Source organism: Alternaria ventricosa, assembly GCF_023758065.1.
Source record: "Alternaria ventricosa strain BMP 2768 chromosome Unknown scaffold_12, whole genome shotgun sequence".
NCBI classification, from domain to species: Eukaryota; Fungi; Ascomycota; class Dothideomycetes; order Pleosporales; family Pleosporaceae; genus Alternaria; species Alternaria ventricosa.
Genome location: NW_026055692.1, coordinates 398726 through 420833, shown reverse-complemented (window position 1 = coordinate 420833; position 22108 = coordinate 398726). Strand labels below are relative to the sequence as shown.

Here is a 22108-nt window from a genome sequence, read left to right as displayed (position 1 = left end):
ACTCCCCTAGCTTCACCCCGCATATGCGACGCTGCAATCACTGAGCCGGTTTGCTTGTGTCGACTGCAGCGCTGCCGACAGCCTCTCCGCGACACTGGAAGGTGCAGCGCGCATGTTGCTGCCTTACTGATGCGTGCAGGTCGGCCGGTGCCTTCCCTCGTTACCAGCGATGACGACGCACTGACCCGGATTGAGCGATGGCCCAAATCCAGCCCGTCCACTCGACCCCGTCGCCTCACTTGCCGCACTCTGGCCACCAGCAACGGCGCAGAACGAGGAGAAAACTCATCGCGACACCTTTCCTTGGACCCCTTGGATTCTGCTGGTTGAGTTGCCGCCCTTTGAAAGGCGTGCGACGACCTGAGACACTTGCGGTACGCTGCGCCTCCCCCGGGTCTGTTTAGGCACACACCCTGTGAAAGTGCAAACAATAGAACACGCAATCACGTCGACAACAAAGAACTTGGTGGGCGAAGGGCGGCCGCATGCGAGATTGTGATCCGGGGATGATCGTGGAGGCATTGGGAGGGTGCAGCCTGGTGCACGACTTTTTGGGTGTTGCATGGATCGTCGGCCTATGACTCACGCTCGCCCTCACCGGAAACCGACACATCTCCCCTTGCCATCAGCTTCCGCCTCCGCGTTGCTTTTGTAGTCTGGACCCATTAACACGTGTCTTCAACCCTGGAGTAGTTTGGTGCTGAGCGAGTTGTCGACATTGACAAGGTCTTCACGCAGGTGTAGTCAAGTGGGTCTTATCAGTTGATTGCGTGTCGAGTGAGCAAGTATATCTGTGAGTGAACTTTCACTGTATTCCCACGTGGACTTGTTTTTGCACACAAAAGGCGTGAAATCACCATGTTTGCTGCTGCGCCTAGTGAATTATGCCCTCGGACGCCTGTCGTTGCGTGATGCTTCTCTTGAGATCAATCATGCAACCACGCCAACCTAGGAAAAAACTGAACACCCTAGAGCCTACGTTAACGTTAGGTTACCTACTTTGCAGATTTTTGTCTTAATGTAGTCCGCGGGCCTGTTTAGTTTTTTCTTTGTATGAGGTGCAACGAACTAGATGTGAATCGAGCTTCCCAACACGTGGACTTGCATTTGAACAGAATGATGAATCTTTGTGTCCTCTGTGCTACCAGATATCCCACCTTGAAAGCATATGCTACAGTTCTCACCGAAATAGTTAATGGACAGGGCGCGCAGCTTGGGTTCAGACTTCGAGCACAGCTTCTCAGAACCGGCGCGTTCTTACTGACTGCGATCACGAAATGTGGATTGATGGCGGGGATCGATGACTAAGGCGTCTTAGAACGGCTGATGGCGGCGACTGTCGGCGCATCTAGACACGCCCGCGAACCAGTCCCAGCCCCCTCCAAGATTACCATTGCACGAAGATCACAGCAACTCACATCAGCGTTGCCTTGTGATGTCTCTTGATCAAAGTGACGCGTTATCAGTCCTAGAAACCCCGATTACGATGACTATCCTACGGAGCAATTTCGCATGACGACGCGTCCGACTTCGTTGCCAACCAGCAGCACGCGACGGAAATGCAAACACAGTATGAAATCAAGAAGGGAGACGACCCAGTGACCACCCTGGCGATCTCGAAATCTCAGCATCGAAATCATGCAGTGCCGTACCTCTCACAACACCCTCTTCTTGAACTGAATGATAGGACCTTCACGAAGCGAGATGTACGCGTCCCTCAACTGGAAGTGACCAGGGTTCCTTTGGCCCCAGCCAAGATCGGGGCGGCCTTCTCCCACATTCTGTCCAGGAGCCTGACGCACGTCGTATCTCCAGAGGGTCCTTCCAACGATCATACAGAGCTGTATCATCGCCATCTTTTGACCTAGGCAACTACCGACGCCCTTCGAGAAAGGGTGGAATGATCGCTTAAGATGATTCACCTCCTCCTGTGTGTTGGTGTCGGAGACTATCCATCTCTCCGGACGGAAGCTGTTGTAATCGCCCCAGAGGGCTTCATTTCGACCGAGCGACCATTTCGGAACACCAATTATGATGCCGCCCGAAAGATGTTCACCAGCGATCATGATGCCACCCGGAAGCACGGTGCGTTCAAGCTCACTTGGGCCAGCAGGCGAGAGGCGCAAGGACTCGTATACCGCTGCTCGGAGATACTCGCACTTTGCCATGAGATCCGGAGCTGAGCCGATCTCTTCAACGTCGTTGAAATTGGTCCTGATCTCATGAACGAGCTTTGTGTAGACCTTGGGGTTGCGAGTAATGAAGAAGAAGAGCGCGGTTACTGTTGCACTGGTTGTATCCGAGCCAGCAACTGTGAGCAAGTTTGCATCGGCAATCAGATTGTCGGTACTCAGCGCGTAATCACCCGTCTCTGGATCCTTCGCCGTGCATAGGAAGTGGAACATGTCTTCTCGAGCAACTGGACGTTTCTCGGCCTCGTTCTTCCGCTCGGTTTCGATTCGGCTCTTGGCCAGACCTTCCGTGAAGGCGAAGTAAGCTTTAATCTCCTTCGGGGTGATGAGCTTCATCAACAAATCCAGGCCGCGGGGCTTCAGCCAAAGTAATAAGCTTCGAAATGGGGACTTGGCGAGCTACGGCGGTCAGCGCGACGACGTGCGAGGAGAGGGGTAGCGACTTACGGGATTGTAAAAGCGCAAGTATCTAGTAATGTTGTGTGGGATACTCTTCAGGTCATTCGATCCTGGCTCCTTGGTGTTGTTGGAGCTGCCGAAGCAGATGTCGCCAAACATGTCGAACAACAAGTAGTCAGCCCACTTGGTTAGATTCTGTGGTCCAGACCACCCCTCACCACCGAATGTCTCACCCGGTAGTAATTCGTTCCATCGATCGACATGGCGAGCTACGAAGGGCACGGTAGCCTTGACGGATTGCTCGGTAAACGCCAACGAAAGAGCCTTTCTCCTTCGAGCATGCACTTCGACATCCGTACAGCCTAGTGTGTTTAGGTCATGTTTGTTCCGTCTCCAAACCTCATAGAATGGGGACTTTTTGACGTTGGCTTTGTGACCGAACATGGCGTTGTAAGCTTCCGGCGTCTGGAAGAGTAGGAGATTGGGAGTTGCCCGGAACTTGTCGCCTGCGCACAACGTTAACGATATGACTTCAAGGGTCGAAGCCTGACACACGTACCATAGATCTGGAACTGCCTCCAAGACCAGATGTGGCGGTCTCCTTTACAGGCATGGTAGAAAGAGGGTATGCCGGAGATGCGAGCAAAGAGTGGTCCTGGCTGCTTTGCGAGAGGGTGGAACCACAGGTTGTATATCGTGGAGTACACGAGCTATCCCATGTAAGTTAAGACCGTGTATTAATGTGGAGTATACTGACATAGATGGCAGCTACGCCAAGAACGAGCGGGACGGTGACAGTCATGTTGGAGAGTTCTGATAAATTGTAACGGTTGATACTACGGAAATCAAGACTCCATGAGACTGAACTTTATATCTTGCTGCTCCGAGCCTTCTCAACGGCCTCCAGGGCTTCCGCAAACCCCGCGAGACACGCTCGAACCGCCTGGGCACACTATCTCGTCCCCCAATCTCCACCTCAGACGGCCCGCCACCACACCAAGATGAAGCTTTCCCATGCGCCTTTTGCACAATTTAGCACAATCTGTCGCGACGTGTCGGGCGTGCCTTCCATCTGACCACCACTCACTCCTTTGACTTCTTTTTATGTCTTCAACGCAGCCCTAACCCGCTACTTTCGACATACTCCCGATGCCATACCATCCCAACTGAGAAAGGCCATCGCCATCAACAATCATCCGAGCATATTGGGCGAACTAGTGCTATATCAGCGGGGCGGGGTTTGACAGTGCGGTAGCCCTTAACGCCACATTTCAATACACCCATACGCACATGGCCCCAAGCCAACGATGGTTTAAGACGTCCCGTCGTCTTGCTTTTGGCGAGGTTATAAGCGCGATGTATGTTCTGAGTATAATGTCAAACTGCACGTAAGCAGATGTGGCTATGATAGTCATCCTTCAAGATTAGGTCTCATCGCGGCATAATGGGTTGTGGGGTTTGCAGTCATCCAGCGTTCGCTCAGCTTCAAGTCGCCGACCCCGACGACGACCAAGTTATACTGGTTTTGTAGCTCGGGCGCCTGTTGAAGGGGCCCATATTAGGGGCCAGAACTTGAAGGAATCAACGCATGGCCCACCGTGTCTGGGGTTATATCGCAAAATACCATGTTCTTCCTGGTCGTAACCTGATGCTTTGGTGCGCTCGAGAAGTGTCGCCACCTTCTACAAGATTTCACAAGAATAATGAAAGATAGCGAGATCTCTGTGGCAGACTATCGTCAAATATAGAGAGAGTAAGGTCCTTCGCCAAGCCAACTCCAATCTCGCGCTATAACGCTCGCTACGCATTTGTGGACCATTCGCACTGGACAACCTCTCCGGTTACACTATGGCACCACGCGACTGATAAACAATGCAGCACTCCGGCACAGTCGATAAAACGAGAGGATTTTCCCATGCGAGCGTTTTCTATTGGACCGCAGATAGGTTATGCCCAAGCACTCGGTACAGGATAAATACGGCTCCAGGTTAAACATCCAACGGGCGGCTCGCGCCTGCGCTAACACCAGCCCCAATGATCGCACATCCCCGCCCCCACAACAAAGATCCTACCGGGAAGGAAAGGGCAACCCACAGCTTAGCTAAGAGCTAACGTACTTCACTATCTGCACGAATTCGGACATACCGAGAACAGCCTCACATATGGGGATTTTGATCCTGCTCGCTTATGCATGGGGCCGAAACCAAAACCCCGTTTGATTGCGGCGTGGTGTGATACCGTCTTCCCGGTATAGTCAGCTTACTCAGTATAGCCTCGCGCCATGGAGCGGCAAATGGGAGGCATAGTTACATCGTCGGGCTGTCAATACTCGAATAGTACTCTTCGCCGTACGCAGATGGAGAATCGCATTTTCACGACCAGTGAATGGCACGGTCTTATCGAAAGAGCAAGGGAAACGCCATGCTTGCATACAATACGTGGCACAGTTGCCAGCCCCTGGTTGAAGCACTCTCATAATATCATTATCCTTTTCACCTCATACATTTCCACACAAGCTACGCAAGTCGTACCTGACTTTGTGGTTCGCACTTTCCTTGGTCACCCAGCAACAGCAACAGCAACAGCAGCGACAACGACGCGCCTGCCTCTCTGGACCCTTCACGAAATCTCTTGCGCTCTCGCTCCCACACTTCTCTCCCGCTCTCCCTCACTCACCACACTTCATTTCCACACTCTTGTCACCAAAGCACGACCATGTCTTCTGCTCCGAAGGACGATGCCGTACTGGATAACTTGAGTGTCGAGAAGGCGTCGACAAATACTTCCGCCCCCAATGAAGCTGAGCCGGTGGTAGCGACTGATGAATCGAAGTACATCACAGGCCTGAAGCTCTACCTGATCAATGCTGGTCTCACGATCTCGATCTTCCTCGTTACTCTCGAATCGACCGTCATCAGCACTGCCATTGTGGACATCACCGACGAGCTGGGTGGCTATGAGAAGAGCTCATGGCTTTTCACGGCATATATGTTGACCTACTGCAGTAAGCACTTTCTTACCCCCACAGACCGACCACTTCGCTAATCCTGTCCAAGGTCTCCAGATGATCTGGGCAAAGCTCTCAGACATTGCAGGACGGAAATACACCCTCATCGCTTCGCTGCTCATCTTCACCATCTTCTCGGCGCTTTGCGGAGCTAGTCAGACACTCATTCAGCTCATCATGTTCCGATGGTGTCAGGGTATCGGCGGTTGCGGTGTATACGCACTCACTCAACTCATGTTTATGGAAATTGCGCCACCAGGCAAGTTGCCGAAGTACATGGCAGGTGTTAGTATGGTACTCGCACTCAGTCTGATTACGGGACCGCTTCTTGGTGGCGGCATCACCCTGCATGGTAGCTGGCGTTGGATCTTCCTTTTGAAGTATGTACACGTCATTGAAGAACCCTCGTCAACGTACTAACATTGGTGTAGCGTTCCTGTCGGAGTTCTTACTGCTATATCACTCTGCTTCACACTTCCGCGAACGCTGTTCAACGAGCCAGCTGCGCAGCAGACACACCCGATCTTCTCGAAACATTCCCTCAGTCGACTTGACTTCCTTGGAGCGACGTTGATGCTCGGCACTCTCGTGTTACTCGCTACAGGTCTCCAACAAGCGTCGCTGGACTATGCATGGTCTTCCAACAAAGTCCTTCCTCTACTCGTCGTTTCCGCGCCTTTCGCCGTCGCGTTCTTCACATGGCAATGGTACATAACCCAGCGTCGCACCAACCCTGAGCCCGTCTTTCCGTGGCGCTTCTGTCAGAGCCGCATACAGCTCGGTATGATCATGTAAGTCCACAATTTTGTATCCTCATCATGCATCATACTGATACAGACATCCAGCAATACCTATCTCTCCGGCACAGTAATGTTCGTATGCATTGCGCAAATCCCCCAACGCTTTATCACGGTGAACGGCCTCTCTCCTCTCGCCGCCGCCGCCCGGCTCCTCACATACGGAGCTTTCGTGCCCTTTGGCAGTGGTATCGCTGGTGCGATGATGGGCAAGCCCAGGATACCGCCATGCTGGATCATTCTCGGTGGCTCCTTGATGGAGATTCTCGGTATTGCGTTGCTGTCGCAGATCGATACCTCGTCGCATATCGATGCTAGTCAGTATGCGTTCCAGATCATTGCCGGAACGGGAACTGGTCTTGTCAACTCGGGACTCATCCTACTTGTGCCGTACGCGATGGATAAGAGGGATTTGGGTAAGTTATCCACTACATTCACACACGCATGTTTCCAAGATTTTCGTTTACTAACGACCACCAGCCGTTGGCTCAGCAGCTACATCGCAGTTCCGCACCCTGGGCGGTCTAGTCGGTATTGCCATCGTTACATCTATCTCCACACCCTACATTCGCTCCCATCTGACCGACATCCTACCCTTGGAGCTTGCCGAGAGCCTGCTAGAAAGGACGGAGTTAGTGCAGAGTCTTTCACCGGAAACGTTGGAGCGTGTGAGACAGGTGTTTGGCGAAGCGTATAACCTGCAGGTCAAGGTACTCATCGGGTTTGCGGCCGCCAAGGTGCCGGTCACGGGTATGATGTGGACGAACTTGAGGGTCGAGAGTAAGTGAGCGGGCGAAGATCGGCACGGAGCTTCAGCGATGATGATTCCATTTAACGAATACGTCAAAGTGTACTTTGCTGTATCCCAACGTCTTAGAAGGCCCTGAAAGTACTCAGTAGCTTCGGATACATAGACCATTGTGGTCAAGACATCACAGCCATTCACTACGTGCGTGCTCTCCCCAAAGTAATTCCAGATATCATCGGAGGCACTCTATCACTCATAAACCTCAGATCGCTTCGCAAAGACTGCCTTGGCTACGCGCACATGCTGACCTTCTCTTTCCATCATCTCAGTAGAAAGTGCTAGCTCGAGCCTGAGCCATCCTCATCTGCCTCAAAGGCCTCATCGTCATCCTCCTCCTCCTCTTCGAAATCCATATCCTCATCGCTGTCCAGGAAATCGTCGTTGGACAGCTTGAACGCATCATTTCTTGCCTCTGTTTCCTCGGCCTTCATCCTCTCCAACTCGATCTCGTGCGCCTGTCTCATTCGCGCCTGCTCGTGTTCCTGGCGGGCGACGCGTCGCGCCACAACGGCCATGATTGCTTCCTCGCCGTAGTCCGGACCCAAGGTGCGCAGGATGTTGTTGATATCTTGTTGTGTAATAGGGTCGCCAGTAGGTTCGAAGAGGAGGCGCTTGCATGTTGGACATGTGTTACCGACTTCGAGCCAGGCGTCTAGGCACTGTTGACCGACGATATGGCCGCAGGCGGCAATACGCACAGCAGAGTGGAGCTTGGACTTCGCGGGTTTATTCTTCGTAGGGTGAAGGGCGAGAGGATGGCGGCAGATGTAGCAGTCTTGCGACGCATGCGCGTGCGACTGTTGGACCTGCTCGAGGCCCAGGTTGTTGAACGTTTCCTTATTTGCGAAGACTGTCATTTTGGACTCGATACAGCTGAAGTAGTCGCGAGCGTATTATGGGTCGCGGAGGGTTGAGTTCGGTTTCAAGGCGGGTGGTATGTGACAAGGTGAGAGTGAGAATTGTCGCCGGTCGCACCTTCTCGGAATGAAGCAATCGAGGTGAAGTAGTGCACGGTTGTCACATCGATTTTCTGCGATTGCTAGAATGGTTTGAACAAGCGCGGGTGCGTTGGTTTGAGGACTTACATCTCTTGAAATTACATTGTGAGCGTGTCGCATTGGCCAGAACAGTGGGTGTCGCCTGTCTACCATGGTTGATGACAATTTTTTCACATTACAGTAGATGACCGGCATCTACCAACCGAAGCGTTGCGTGCAGCCCTCATAAAGAGAGATGGATATCAGTGGAGTCTACTTTGATATGCATGAATCTAAAATTCATTGGGTGTCTTTGGGAAGGCGTTTGTGTTTGGCGGCACAGCTCATAGGTAGTACTAAGCAAGGCCTTCGGTCGTCATAAGCTGTAGACCATGAATTAATAATTTCAAAAAGATTCAAAAGTCTGTTACTACTACTGCGTCTACTCCAGCCCGTTCTGACCTCAATGTTTGAGTATGTCAGGCTCTGTTCCAGAGTATAGCGGGAACCTTGAGGTTGCGTCTTCGCTTGCTTGGTCAGCCCTGTGTCAACTGGGGTGACAGCATACATGTATGCCTGATGATATGCAGTAGAAAGCCACATTTAAAATCCACGCGATAACTGCAACGTGTTGCGATGGAGAAGCACGTCGTACAAGGAAAAAAAACCGAAACAGCCCTGCCCACTACATCAGAATGAAAGCGAGCGAAGTAGGTGACCTAACATCGATGTAGGTTCCAGGGTGTTCAGCTATTTCCTACCTAGGTCGACGTGGAAGCGAAAATACAGTCAAAGCCGCAACGTCATGCTGCTGGAAATGGCAGGCTCGCGAAGTTTGATGGCACGCTAGCTGTATTCCAGTTAGCGTCAAGGCACCCGTCCCCGGGTCGACCAGCGACCGTGGAACACACAAAGGACACATTTATTGAGCTTGCATACTTAGCCTGTACATAAGAAGGAAAACCGTCTCACCCCGGCTGCAGTCTCATATACACTCGACAATATGACCACCGAGCGAACCACCGGGCGATTTCCATACGGAATCCGCCTCAGCGACGAGGGGGCACTCGAGCAGAGCAAGGAACCTCGAATGGAATTACTCTACTCACTCTACGAACCACATCAAGACCCCGCAGACCTCCCTCCCTCTGATGTATTCAGCCACAATGCTATGCACAACATTCGCGACCTCATGAATGTTCGCCCGAAAGCAGAGCCGCCTTACTCAGATGCAGAACGTTCGGCAGTCGAAGACTGGAGACAGCGAGTTGAAAAGCAGGTGACGACACGCATCTCTAGCTATCGCTACAAACCCCCGTACCACAAGAGCACTCTTTCCTACTCGCGGCCAAACGACGAGCGTCCCACCTACACAGAACATGGAATGCTTCAAATATCTGAGTTACGAGATCTCATACTCGAATTCGCCGGACCTGCTGCGCAAATCCGAGCATTGCATGTATCAAGAAGCTGGCGCTCTTCCGTGTTCGCCATTATAAGCAGTGGCATGTCCGCTAATACATACCGAAAACCATTGTCGTCGCGTTGCAGTGCTGTAGAGCATGGACAGCTCATCGACGAAAACGCTCTGGCGCCTCTGCAGCCGAGTTCCGAAGAGATGAGGGATTTTGAGGCAAACTTTAATTCCACTTACAAGAGATGGTGCAAGGCCCGCGTAGGCTGGAGTTTGTACCTTCCCGCAAAGTGCGCACAAAGGCGAGATCTACCCAGTTCCTTAGCTGAGACCCTCAATCATCTGGATTGGAGCCAGCGAGACGATGCCTTCAGGAGGACGTATAGTGTATCTCGTGAAACGGACATATACTGGTTAGATCTAAGTCAGTTGGAGATAAACCCGTACCTTGAAGCACTCTTTGCGGAAGAGCACCAGAGCAAGCATCGACTCGGTAGATGGGAAATCTGCTTAAGGAAAGCGGCAAGCAGCCCGCAAACACTTTTGCTCAACTCCTTCCGCTCGAGCAAAGCTTTGTTGAATGCCATTGGGTCTATGCACGTCACATCACCACCCTGCCGAGCCTTGGGCATTTACCATAACGACATTTGGGAAACGCATATGAATGGCAGTAATACACTTCTGACAAGGATCAGGAATGATCAAGGTGTACGCATTTCTGAGCTTCTGGAGGCCTTACGGCAAGTCGCACCAATCGTTCTAGAAGCCTGGTTTAAAAGTACAGAATGGCTTGTCAAAGAGATTCCACAAGCGCACTGGATCGACAACCTCTGGAGAGTATCTGGCGCACCCACGGTTCGAATTTTTCTGGATAACGTGGATATGTCAGATGATGTCCATACGATCAATTCAAGCGCTTCGCTAGAAGAACTCGACGCATGGAGGGCGGCAAGTCCGTTGGTACTCGGCTTGTCAAGTCATATTACTCGCGCTGCTCAGATGAATGCAGAGCCCTTGCGGAGAACAAGGGAGAAGGAGTGGATATCTGAGGATCTTATCGAACCAGCCGAAAGTACTACCGGTCGGTATCACATCAATTGGAATAGTTAAGAAATTGGGTGGAGCTGTCATGAGACCGGCGGATAATAAGACGGCATGATTCAGAGGTCATGGTTCAAGCAATACGTCGCTTTTTCCGGTCATGTACAATCCAAAGCGTACTTTTTCCTTAGGATTTGGTAGCATAATCTTTAATTCAAGATCTTCTCTACAAATACACTTCCCAATCCCTCATATTACCGCAGAAGCCAAATATGCCGTAGAACATGTCCGTAATCATGTAGTGTCTTTCTGATTACAAAATGTCATTCCAACGCACTCACACATCGTGACTCGTCCAACACCAGAGCCTGGACGAGATATTTCCACATCGTGCGCAAAACGGTGGAATTTAAGAAAACCAGGATGTGTATAGTCGCGTCTAATGCGAGGGCTGACATGGATAGCGGGTAGGATGTAATGGTAGGTTATAAGGTACAGTGTACCCGATATTTCGTCGCGTTGCACCTTTGGCACCACCCACTGGATTGCTTTTTGTTTTCATGGGCACAACACAGGCATCGTCTCCAATAACTGCATCACTTTGTTCTAGGGGTTCTTTCAGAGCTTGCATCATAGAACTTTTCATCTGTCGCCGAGGGCGGCATAATTACTCACCTTATTAGCGTGTTTACGCGTCGGTCTTTAACGCGTCGATCGCTCCGTTGTCGCGAAAAAGACGCGTGTCTATCAGCAGCCCATTACCTCAACGCCTACGTATAACTCGTCCATCGTCCATCGCCTATTGCCGGCAGTATATTGATTGTTGCGCTGTGCACCCGCCTGTTTACTTACTTGCGCATAGCGTCGCCAGGGGTGTAGAGCTTCGCCGCGGTTGCAAGTACCTAAGTATCTGGAGCGTTGCACAACCACCTCGTTCTTCAACTAAATGCTCTAGTCCAGGCTTCACGGAAGTTTGCATCTACCTCCAAACTGTCTTGCCGACTTCATAATACCATCGCGATCGCTTGCTTGCCACAGCGTAGTAATGTATCCTGCAGCACTTGTATAACGCTCAGCAGAAATCTAAGGCCGCGACATACGTGCTGCCGAAGCATTTAGAACAAATAGAGTGCGCCTTTAACTTAGACTGCAGTCTAGTCCTAGTTTGTACTAGTTATTAAGATAGTACTTTAGTATACAGTATAATTGCAATAGCTTTAATATTGTTTACTAGAGTACTATAGTGTATTACTATAGTACTATAGTTGTGTGTAGAGGCTCCTAATAATTTAGAGAGATGCTGTTAGTTAAAAAGAATACTAGTAACTCTAAAGATAGCGTTTCTTAGGTGTAATAAGTTAAAGATTTTTAAGTGCGATAGTATAAGAAGCGGCGTACTAGTAATGTTCTTCTATTCTCTATATAATACTATAATAGCGACTACGCCTACCTTACTAATGCTAGCTCTTATAACACCTAACAATCTTAATCTTAGTAAAGTTACGCCTAAGCTAGCACTATATAGGCCTAAGGCTTGTAACGTCTATAAAAGAATCTAAGAGATCTAGAATACACTAATACTAACACTAATATAGGAATAGTAGCTATTAGTTTATAATAGTTTAGAGCTGTAGCTTAAAGGCGTTCTAGGTATGTAAGCGAAGCTTATCTATTATTAAGTATGCTAATAGTCTACCTTAAGTTGTTACTCTAGGTTAGAAGGCTAAGAAGAAAGCTAAGATTGTAGTAATTGTTAAGCTGCGCTTTGCTGTCTACTTTAGAACTTCTCTCTCTACTACGTAGAGGAGCTACCTTAGTAATCTTTGTGTGCGCTATAAGTAGACTATAAACAACTTAGCGCTGCTGTATAGACTTTAGGGCGGGTTAGCGAATAGTTATTAAAGATAGATTGCGCGATGTAAGTTAGGTGGCTAAAGGTAGCGCAGCGCAGAGCGGCAATTAACTAGACTAGCCTCTAGCGAAATTAATAAGGTGCATTAAAATATCCTTGAAAACTTTGTGTAGCTGCCGAAGCGTTAACTCGTTCAAATGTACACTGGCGACTACTGTTACCGACTTACCAAACCCCAGATTTAGACGCTCAAAGTTACCGCCGGAAGACTTCAGATTCGAGCGCGGAACCCAGAAGCATTGCCTACATACCTAGGTAGCCCTGGAGGCAGCTTGTGCTGCGGTCACGCTAAGCCAGATCCTAGCTAGCGCCCATGCTTCTCCAGGCCCCGGCCATATGTATCTCGTGGTACCAGCAACCGTGGGACGTACAAAGAACACCTGTACAAGCGGACGCGGTGAATACTTAGCCCCTCTCCCGCTTTCCACAAACTCTGTACTTCGACTTTTCGCAAACCTTCACAACCGACCCCTTCCTGCTAAGCGACCATGGGTGCCGCACTATCTTCAGTAATCCAATCAAGGGCCAACGAGTCAATTCTGCAGGCTGATCCTAGGAATTCCTTGCTCCACTCGATCTATGAGCCAGACCGTGATCTTCGACACCTGCATCCTAGGGAACTGAAGCTCTACTTGGAGTGGTACCACATGCAAGACTGCACAAACACATCCCCCATAGCAGCTCCACCCTACTCAGAAGCGGAGCAATCAGCGTTGGAGCTATGGAGACAGCAAGTCAATCGCCGGATGATGATACGGATCTCCAGCTACAACGTCAGCAACTTCATTCCAGAAGGCATGAGCAAAGTGCCACAGGTGTCACGGCCACCGATTCGCTCAGAGCATCCCGTATTTCAAATCCCCGAAATGCTGGACCTGATACTGCATTTCTCAGGGCCACAGGCACAAGTCCGAGCACTGCAGATCTCAGCTGCCTGGCGAACCTCCGCAATATCTGTTATTACAAATCGCCGCATCCAGGAAGCGTTCCTTTCGCCATCGACTGCTCCAGTTATTGAGTACGGACAACTGATCGATGATGCTGCTTACGTCCTGCCGAGGCCATGCACCCGGCAGATCGAGCAATTTGGGCTTCATGTCAATCGTATGATCAGTTGGCGGAACAAGTCGTATTACCCAAAATACATCTATTTCCCAGCATGTATGGCGCAGCTGAGTGATCTACCGAGCTCAACTGCGAGCTCTCTGAACGAACTGGATATTGGCCAGCGCAGCATTGACTATCACGATAACACATTCTCAGTATCTCGTGATACGGACCTCTTTTGGCTGGACTTCACACAGCTCCAGATCAATCCTTACTTCGACCTCTTGTTCTCGGAGAAGGGCCGTTTACTGCAACGTCTTGGTAGATGGGAGATTAGTCTACGTCCTGATGCGACACCTGGCCATCTTGTTATAGGTAACTCACCTTCAGACATGTTGCTAGTACATGCTATTGGATCGATGCACATCACGACCCCGCCGTGTCGATGTGTGGGTATCTATTGCTACGATGCGGACGTTTCTGGAGCGTGTGGCGGCGCACCCGCGTTGTTAAAGAGAATTCGCAATAACGACGGTATATGCGTTGGCGAACTTCTAGATGCGCTTGAAGACTGCGCACCGAAGTTGCTCGCAAAGTGGGCTGAGAACGCTGAGCAGCTCCGCAATCGCGTTACGGAAAACGGCCATTGGATTGACGACGTTTGGTGGATGCCCGGCACACCCAGATTTCGCCTTCATCTGGATAATTACGATATGTCGGACGAAATGCTCCGCATCAAAGATACCACTGAACCAACAAGGGGAAGGGATGCAGAGTCCGTTGCTTCCACGTTCCTAGGGCTCCAATTCCACATCACCCGCACCGCCTACATGTCCGCGGAGCCACCCAGAGCAACGACAGAGGGTGAATGGCTCCCTGAAGAGCTTTTCGAGCCTATGAAGACTGAGACTGGACGATCGAATGTTGATTGGGAGGTGTGAGAGTCATTGGTGTTACTACGGTACTGTCAGGCATGGTTAGCACGTTGCCTACTTTCTTTTATGTCGTACGCGCCAACACAGGCATACTCAACTCATAAGCTCATCTTCATATTCGCACAAGGGGAGCACAGCAAGAAGCGTTCTGTTCCGAGTTACTTACAGCACCACGCCAACTAAGGAAAAAGCTGAACAGGTCTGCAGCCTACATCAACCTTATATCACCTACTTTGCAGGTTTCAACGTTAATGTAGGCTGCAAACATGTTCAGTTTTTTCTTGTATGAGGTGGTACGAATCTTCAACAAAACTAGTTCGATTAATAATGAAAGGATTTTCACTGTATCCTCCGAAGATGACCAATAGCCTAGAGAATCTGCCACCCTCTAAGCAGTATGCATAATTATACCTTGCCACTCTTAACCCTCTCTTAATCCAGCATCATCAAAGCTGTAGTCTAGCGGTAGCTGCAGAATCCCTGATTTGATCGATAGCTACTTCTGGTTCCAGGCCAATCTCACACCCTCTCCGGCACACCAATCCGATGCTGGAAATACCAGCCAGTCCATGCCGTCGATGCGAACCTGCACTCCCTCCCATCGTCTGGCGCATCTCTCAAAGTCTTCGCGAAATAAGTCCTTGGGTGGAACTCGCTGCAACGGTCGCACCACAGCATCCCAGGCAGATCCCAGCTTTTGTTCTCGAGCATCAGTCGAGAGGCGAAGACATCGCGCCTCATGCGTCGCCAGTATACCAGTAGAGCGGGTTGATCGAAATAACGTCGGCGTTGCAAAATTGCGGTATGCCTGCAAGTACGGACGAGCGTTAGGAGGTCGGCGGGAGGGAGATACATGGCGATTTGCTCGAGAAGCTCATTAGGTAGACGGTATAGTGCAGACTCTCGATGATTGCGGTTCTCGATACGAAGGTATTTCCTTTGTGTCTTGAGATTGTGCCACCGCCCTATAACCGCTTGCAGATACGAGTTATTTTCCTCCAAGCAGAAGTATCTTTCATCGCGCGATACGATAAGATTGCCGTGGGTCCGCGTTATGGGCGTGACCCTGCCTGACGAGGTGATGGTCGCCCCTGTCGTGATGATGCTCATTGCCGCGAATGCAGCCACCTGCATTGTGTCGAGGCAGATAGTTTTGGGCCGTTAATGTTATTTTCGAGAAGAGTTTTTAAGGATCTTGTGGTATGTCTGCCTTCTCATATAGTACAGTCAGATTATATCACTAGCCTGCTTACCGTCACGAGAGGTCTCATTCGAGAATCCACATCTGTTTTCATGGTTGTGAGGTAGGTTGTGAGGTGCCAGTGGCGGCTTGTTGCTCGCTACCTTGGTACGCATCGTCGACGAACCGCTCTACAATTCTAAGTAGTGCGCGAGAATGTGCGAGCTGAGCACATTTGAGCTGCTATGATCGAGGCTAATGCGAGAGCCTAGATGTGTTGTCGACGAAACGTGATCGTGCTGTGGAAGATCCAGGCCCGTGCAAGTCACAACGAAAGCAGGAGTTCGGGGTACCGGCGCTACTGTCGCCGCACCCGAGCTCACGGTGTTCAACCCGCAGGGTCTTACGCGCTGTGCGTCCATCACCAACACGCCGCTCGCGCGCTCGCGTTACTCGCGGCTTGAGCATCATCGCCGCATTTGCTTTCCTATTCTTCAGTTAACCTCAAGGCCAACGCCATAAGAGTTTAGATCTACCGGCAAGGAGGCGAGTCCTCGCGCATTCAACGTGTCAATCGCGCCCAGATGCCATTGTCGTCGGAAAACCATGTCACATCTCGGCCACAGCTCCTTGCCTCAGCGCCTACATACTGATCACTCGAACCCGCACTACATCCAGTGCATTCATCGTTCCGCTGTCCGCTCGGCTATCCACTGCGTCGCAAAGATGGAACCTTGGAAGGCACCCGGGTTGCCTTTGCGCTAAGCCGAATCCCTACTAGCACCCAGGCTTCATACGTGACGGGTCCCTGCACCCTCGAACCGTGGAACGATCAAAGGACAACTGTACAAAGCGGCTCTTAAAATCTCAGTCCCTTTCGAGTCGTTGCTCCCTCTATCTTTGTTAACATCTGCGAGCAGCACAATTCTCGTCCACTATGGGATCCGCAATATCCTGGATAGCGACTTATTTCGAAGAAGAGATCCCGACTCAGGACGCGAAGGAAGATTTCCTATTCTCCATCTACGAACCGAATAACAAAACAAGACAACCTGGTATCTATCGAAACTTAAATCTTTGGCGAGATACCATCAATGAGCCTACAATAGCACCCCCACTCTACTCACCATCAGAGCAGTTGGCTGTTGAACAGTGGAGAGAACAGGTTGGCTACCGAGTAGAGGCTCGCATAGCCCTTTACCAGACTCAGAAGCAAGACCATATGCTCAGATCGAACAATCAGCGGTCATGTCAACGTACAGAGCACAAGCTATTCCAGATTCCCGAACTATTGGATATGATACTCGACATCGCGGGACCCAAAGCCCAAATTCAAGCATTACTTGTCTCGACTGCGTGGCGTACCTCCACAATTGCCGTTATAAGCAGCCTCAAGAATGTGAATGCGCTCCGCTCCCTACCGCACTGTACACCCACAGAATATGGCAATATCATCGATTGGGAAGGCCAGGGCCCGTTGCAACCTGGTGCTGAAGATACTGCGCAATTTGGTCTCCATGTTGCGCGCCGCCTTGACGTGCGTTCCAACGCCGAAGGCTTCAAGTACATATACTTTCCAGCGTATTTCGCACAGTCACCTGGGCTACCGGATACTGTCGCGCATATGCTGAATGATCTGGATGTGAGCCAACGCGACTACTCCCGGATACAAGTGTCGTCGGTATCGCGCGACGCAGAACTATACTGGCTTGACCTCAGTCAGTTCCGGATAAACTCGTACTTTGAGTCATTATTCTCCGACGGTTGCTTCAGACAACACCTGGGTCGGTGGGAAATCAGCCTACGCCCTAGAGCCACGTCTCATACACTCCTGGTTGACGCATCAGCTTCAAATGCGCTTCTCCTTGAGGCTATCAAATCGATGCAGATCGCATATCCGCCATGCAAGAGCCTAGGTATCTACCACTTCGATCCGGGCACGCTTTCATGGCGTGGAACATACGCGTTCTTACGAAGACTTCGTAGAGAGGATGGTATACGTATTGGCGACCTTGTCGAAGCACTTCAAGAAGCTGCGCCGACTATGCACTCTAAGTGGATGCAGCGCGCGGGGCAGCTTCGTGAGCAAGTCAAACAGGGTCACTGGATAGACGACTTATGGAAGATCCCCGGAGCACCCAGATTCCAAATCCATCTAGACAGATGCGATATGACTGATGAATACTCTCCAAAGAAATTCCCTCAAGGGTGGATGAACGCGCCTGAGGAGGCAGCTGTGTTAGCGCAATTAGGCTCCGCTGCCCATATCACTCGCGATGCATACATATGCGCCGGACCGTTCAGGGCAGCCAGGGAGCGTGAATGGATTCCAGAGGAGCTCTTTGAGCCTATGAAGAGCGAGACAGAACGGAGCCCGATAAACTGGAACATCTAGACTCGAGTTCTTGCGCCTACGACTCCTCGCACCTACAAGTCTGACGAAGCCCGGAAGGACTGACGCAATGTCATCTAGCTCTTCCCCTCTGTCTTCCAAACGATGCCATGTCTTTGCGTACGTTGAAAGAGCTTGTTGCCTTCTTCCGCCATTCTGTAATTTCATCATCTAGCTAGACTCGCTGGGGAACTGTCACCATGTTAAAGTATAATAGTAATGAATACCCGGTCGCGCGCATTTTCTCTTTAACACCTGTCTCGCGAAGGACTACCACTCTGGATTCGTAGGCACGACGGCGATGCAGATCAGATCTAAAACGTTTCAAGACACGATGACAAGTCATCTCCTTTGGGGATTGAGAATGTATTCCAACTCACTACCCACTCCTTCAACCCAACCCTCACCCTACACTCGCAACATCACGCGTCACCCTCAAGCATTATCATTACCCGACCATCATTCGCATACCAACAATCAGCCAATCCCAACTCACAAGTCCCTCGTCACCGCAACTCCAATAACTCATACCAACCGCAACCCCCGTCAAAACCACACCTCCGTCGACCAACTCGGCACCGCAGCCTTCGTCACACGCTTCTGCGCCGGCCTCACAGCAACCCGCGGGTTCAACACCCGCCGATCAATCGTACCATCCGTCATTGCGCCTCCTTCCATATCCTCCAACTTAGAACTCGGTAAAAACAGCGTTTTAATCCGCGAAAATAGCGACGGCTGTGGCGATTCTGGGCCGTGCTCTCCTTCTATCTTTGGCAGCGGCAGGTCATGTGGTGCCGGGCCATTACTCAGAGGCGTGCGCAGGGGTGAGCGAGAGGAAGGGATGGCCGTTGCCGTTGACCCAGGAGTCAGGATCGGAGGAGTCGTTGGCTCAGGTACAGGTGGTGTGGTATGTAGTGGTGGGGGCGTGGGCGGACTGATTGGCGGTGTTGGGGTGGAGGAATGTAAGGGCGGCGGGTTGGTTGGCGGCACGGACACCGAGGACGGGAGTTGGGGACGCGCCACAATGCTTGTGTTGGGAGGAGGATGAGCAGGCGGAAGCGAGGGATTTGTAGGTTGTCTACTTAGTGCGCTTGTTGATAGGTCGGCTTCTTGCGACGGGGAGAATGATCGCTGCACGGGTGGCGTGAGGGTCTCTTCTTCTGCGGTTGGCATGGGTGCTGGTTTGGTTGGTATCGCTGCTCTATCTCTGAGATCGTCGCTTGGTCTAGGGCTTGCTTCAGGTATCGACTCCATGTGCGTTATTTGCCGGCCAAGAATGGTTGACGTCGGCGTCGGCGTTGGGTCATCATCAATCACTTGCTCAACGACGATCGGACCCTTCTCAGCATCATCCGGAAAAGGTCCATCGTAAATCTTACGTCGTCTGAAGCAACGGCAGCAGCACAGCATGGAAAGTAAACCTCTGTATATATTCATTCAGTAAAAGGTGGTTTGAGAAGAGAAAGCGCGGCCGTAGCTACAACGTGATGTTCGAAATGTATAATGTTTGTGAAGAGAAAGTTGCGCGAATGAGTGTGCAAGGTGGTCTATATGACAGATATGAAAAGAGTGCTATGCACTCACAGCAACAGAGCTACCGCTGCAGCGAGACCACCAATGAGACCGTTCCTGATGCTGGTGCTCTTGTCACTAGAGTCCTTCGGTTCAGATACTAGATCGCCTGGAATTTGGCGGCGCGAAAGGCCAAATGGGAGATTGAGTCGAAGTGCCGATGCTCCAGACGTTTGCTTAACTTTCTGGTCGCCAGTAGCGGTGTAGACTCCTGTCATGGGCGCCGAGTTTGTCGAAGTGGGCTGCGATTCGGATTCACCCGCACCAGTCGGCACATCTTCCTCGGATGGATACCAGATGCCCGCCTTCACGGTACCATTGCCCGCGATGATAGCTGCGTTTTCCTCCTCCGTGCAGGAAATTATAGCTTGGCGAATCCAGCAGATTGACGGAGGGCTCTCTCCTGGGTCATTCCTGTGCTCTGAGGTGCTAGGGCCTTCTGTACTGAAGCTGGACAGGTCGACGTCGCGACCGGTGCTGATATCATCGCCTTGAATGATGCGACTGAAGACGGTAAATGCGGTCTCTGGCTGAAATTTCGGGACGTAGTGGCCGGAGTCGTAGATCCGAGAAAAGGACAGGTTGCCGTGTTGACGAACAGCGCCGCCAACGTAAGAGTCGTTCACCTGGATATTCGCATATCCAGCCTCTTTGAAAGCCGTCTCGTAGCCTGGCACACGACTGGCGATCTCAAGAGAGTTGTTCTGTCCTCCATACCAGTTGCATATGATATCCGCGTCACCGTAGATGAGGCCGACTTTGATGCCGCGAGCGAGCAGGTCTGCCACAGCCTCAAATACGCCTCCGCGGGCGGAGTCTCCGTCTAGAAATAAAGTCAGCAAGGTAGATGCGCAGATAGTCGAGAAAAGGGCATATCGTACTGTAGCTGAAAGCATCCAAAACCATGTCATTTGTAGAAGTGAAGTTCACCGGCGCACCCACGGATTGCATGATGTGATCTTCGTTAAGGTACGTCTCAAGTGCATCACTAGGGCCAACTGTTGGGAGAGCTCGGATATCGTAGACACTCCTACCAAGAAGATAGGCGGGGCCGACGTCTGTTTGACATGTCAAGAGCGCACTTACGCAAATGTCGTTAACTTCCTGGACGGTACCCAGACCTTGGGGATCATTGGCAGCTGCCGCAGCCTCGCACTGGTTGACCAAATCTGCGCAGCCTCCTTCTGCGTAAACTTCTGATATCGCGTTTTGATAAGTTGTGAGATCATAGCCTTCGATGCCGTAGGTATTGTTGTATGCGAAGAGCAAGCCAGAGGTTGTTGACGTCCTGACATCCATTATACCATTGATGATACCGACTGAACTGACGCGGATTTCCAACGTTTCGGCTGGAAGATCGCCTTTTTCTCGACGATCGTTCTGCTCTTCGTAGTGGTCTGCGAAGATAGGACCATAAAAACCTCCATAGCTCTCAGCGAACAGGTTTATCTCAGATGGTTCGACGGTGTCGCTGTCGGATCGGACACCAGGATTGTACTGAGGAAAGGCCGACAAGAAGCCTTGAAGGAAGTGCCACGAGGAATCCGCAGCAATAACAGTCAAGTTCTCGGTTTTCTTAGAGCTCGCAGATGGGAAAGTGCCGTTCTTGAAGCGCCATTCCGGGATGTCGGCGGGAAGCGGTGAAGGCTCTAAGCGCTGGTCTAGATCCGCCCAATAGCCTTTGCTGAAGTCGACCGAAACATTGACGGGCTCATCGTACGAGAAGCCGACTTGTGTAGGTTGATCGATGAAGAGTATGTTGGAGCTGCGGTCCCATCCCCAAACCCTAGGCTGAGAGACGTAGCTGCCGTTCGGCCCTTCTACCAGCTCGCATGGCCCCATTTCTGAGAAGAGACCAATCATGCTCGAACTTCCAGGTCCTCCACTCAGCCAGATGGTCAACGGCGCAGTTTCCGGATTCTCACGTGCTTCGAAGAACCAGAAGAAGGTGTTGATCGGGTAGTTTTGCTCGGCCGGCGACAGCGTGAACGGGGGAATGTTGACATATCCAGTATACTGCTTCTGCGTCTCGAACGCCGTTGCGCATACGTGGGCGTCGGGTGATTTGTAGGATATGGTGATGCGCGGGTCTGCAGGAGACTTGATAACGGTGTCATAGGTTACAGGTAGTGGAAACTGCTGGGCGATTGACGATCCAGCGTGGAGAGCAGACATGAGAACGATGGCGAGTAGTTGGATCTAATGACCGTCAGTGATTGGTCGGCATGTACAGAGCAGTGTGCCTACCATGTTGGCGGGAACCGGTGTAGCGGAAAGCTATCGCGCATGAGAATGAGGATAAGAGGCCTGATAAGGTACAGCAGGCGGCCGAACTGTTACAATCAAGCAATGCGCAGCTTTGCGTCTATGGTCTCGTGTTGAGGAGGTGAAAAGACGATGGCCGTTGAGAGGCAACCGCGTGTAGTGCCTAGTGG

General features: G+C 51.2%; 6 protein-coding genes across 6 annotated transcripts; 3 read left to right on the top strand and 3 right to left on the bottom strand.

Annotated features, from left to right (window-relative positions):
• Window positions 1-1655: 1655 nt before the first annotated feature.
• Window positions 1656-3393, bottom strand: J4E93_007019 (uncharacterized protein; the record flags this gene model as incomplete). The annotated part of the gene is made up of 4 exons (XM_049344929.1): window positions 1656-2591; window positions 2640-3097; window positions 3151-3301; window positions 3349-3393. The coding sequence occupies 4 exons, from the start codon at window positions 3391-3393 to the stop codon at window positions 1656-1658; spliced, it is 1590 nt and encodes a 529-aa protein (XP_049197854.1).
• A 1913-nt stretch (window positions 3394-5306) lies between these two features.
• J4E93_007018 (uncharacterized protein) lies at window positions 5307-7183 on the top strand (the record flags this gene model as incomplete). Its single annotated transcript, XM_049344928.1, has 5 exons — window positions 5307-5595; window positions 5648-5978; window positions 6030-6389; window positions 6444-6811; window positions 6876-7183. The coding sequence occupies 5 exons, from the start codon at window positions 5307-5309 to the stop codon at window positions 7181-7183; spliced, it is 1656 nt and encodes a 551-aa protein (XP_049197853.1).
• A 298-nt stretch (window positions 7184-7481) lies between these two features.
• On the bottom strand, window positions 7482-8060 carry J4E93_007017 (uncharacterized protein; the record flags this gene model as incomplete). The annotated part of the gene is made up of 1 exon (XM_049344927.1): window positions 7482-8060. The coding sequence occupies one exon, from the start codon at window positions 8058-8060 to the stop codon at window positions 7482-7484; it is 579 nt and encodes a 192-aa protein (XP_049197852.1).
• A 4975-nt stretch (window positions 8061-13035) lies between these two features.
• J4E93_007016 (uncharacterized protein) lies at window positions 13036-14535 on the top strand (the record flags this gene model as incomplete). The annotated part of the gene is made up of 1 exon (XM_049344926.1): window positions 13036-14535. The coding sequence occupies one exon, from the start codon at window positions 13036-13038 to the stop codon at window positions 14533-14535; it is 1500 nt and encodes a 499-aa protein (XP_049197851.1).
• Window positions 14536-16646: 2111 nt separating this feature from the next.
• On the top strand, window positions 16647-18104 carry J4E93_007015 (uncharacterized protein; the record flags this gene model as incomplete). The annotated part of the gene is made up of 1 exon (XM_049344925.1): window positions 16647-18104. One exon carries the CDS (start codon window positions 16647-16649, stop codon window positions 18102-18104), a length of 1458 nt encoding a protein of 485 aa, XP_049197850.1.
• A 1577-nt stretch (window positions 18105-19681) lies between these two features.
• On the bottom strand, window positions 19682-21923 carry J4E93_007014 (uncharacterized protein; the record flags this gene model as incomplete). The annotated part of the gene is made up of 3 exons (XM_049344924.1): window positions 19682-20496; window positions 20555-21872; window positions 21921-21923. The coding sequence occupies 3 exons, from the start codon at window positions 21921-21923 to the stop codon at window positions 19682-19684; spliced, it is 2136 nt and encodes a 711-aa protein (XP_049197849.1).
• Between the last annotated feature and the right edge of the window lie 185 nt (window positions 21924-22108).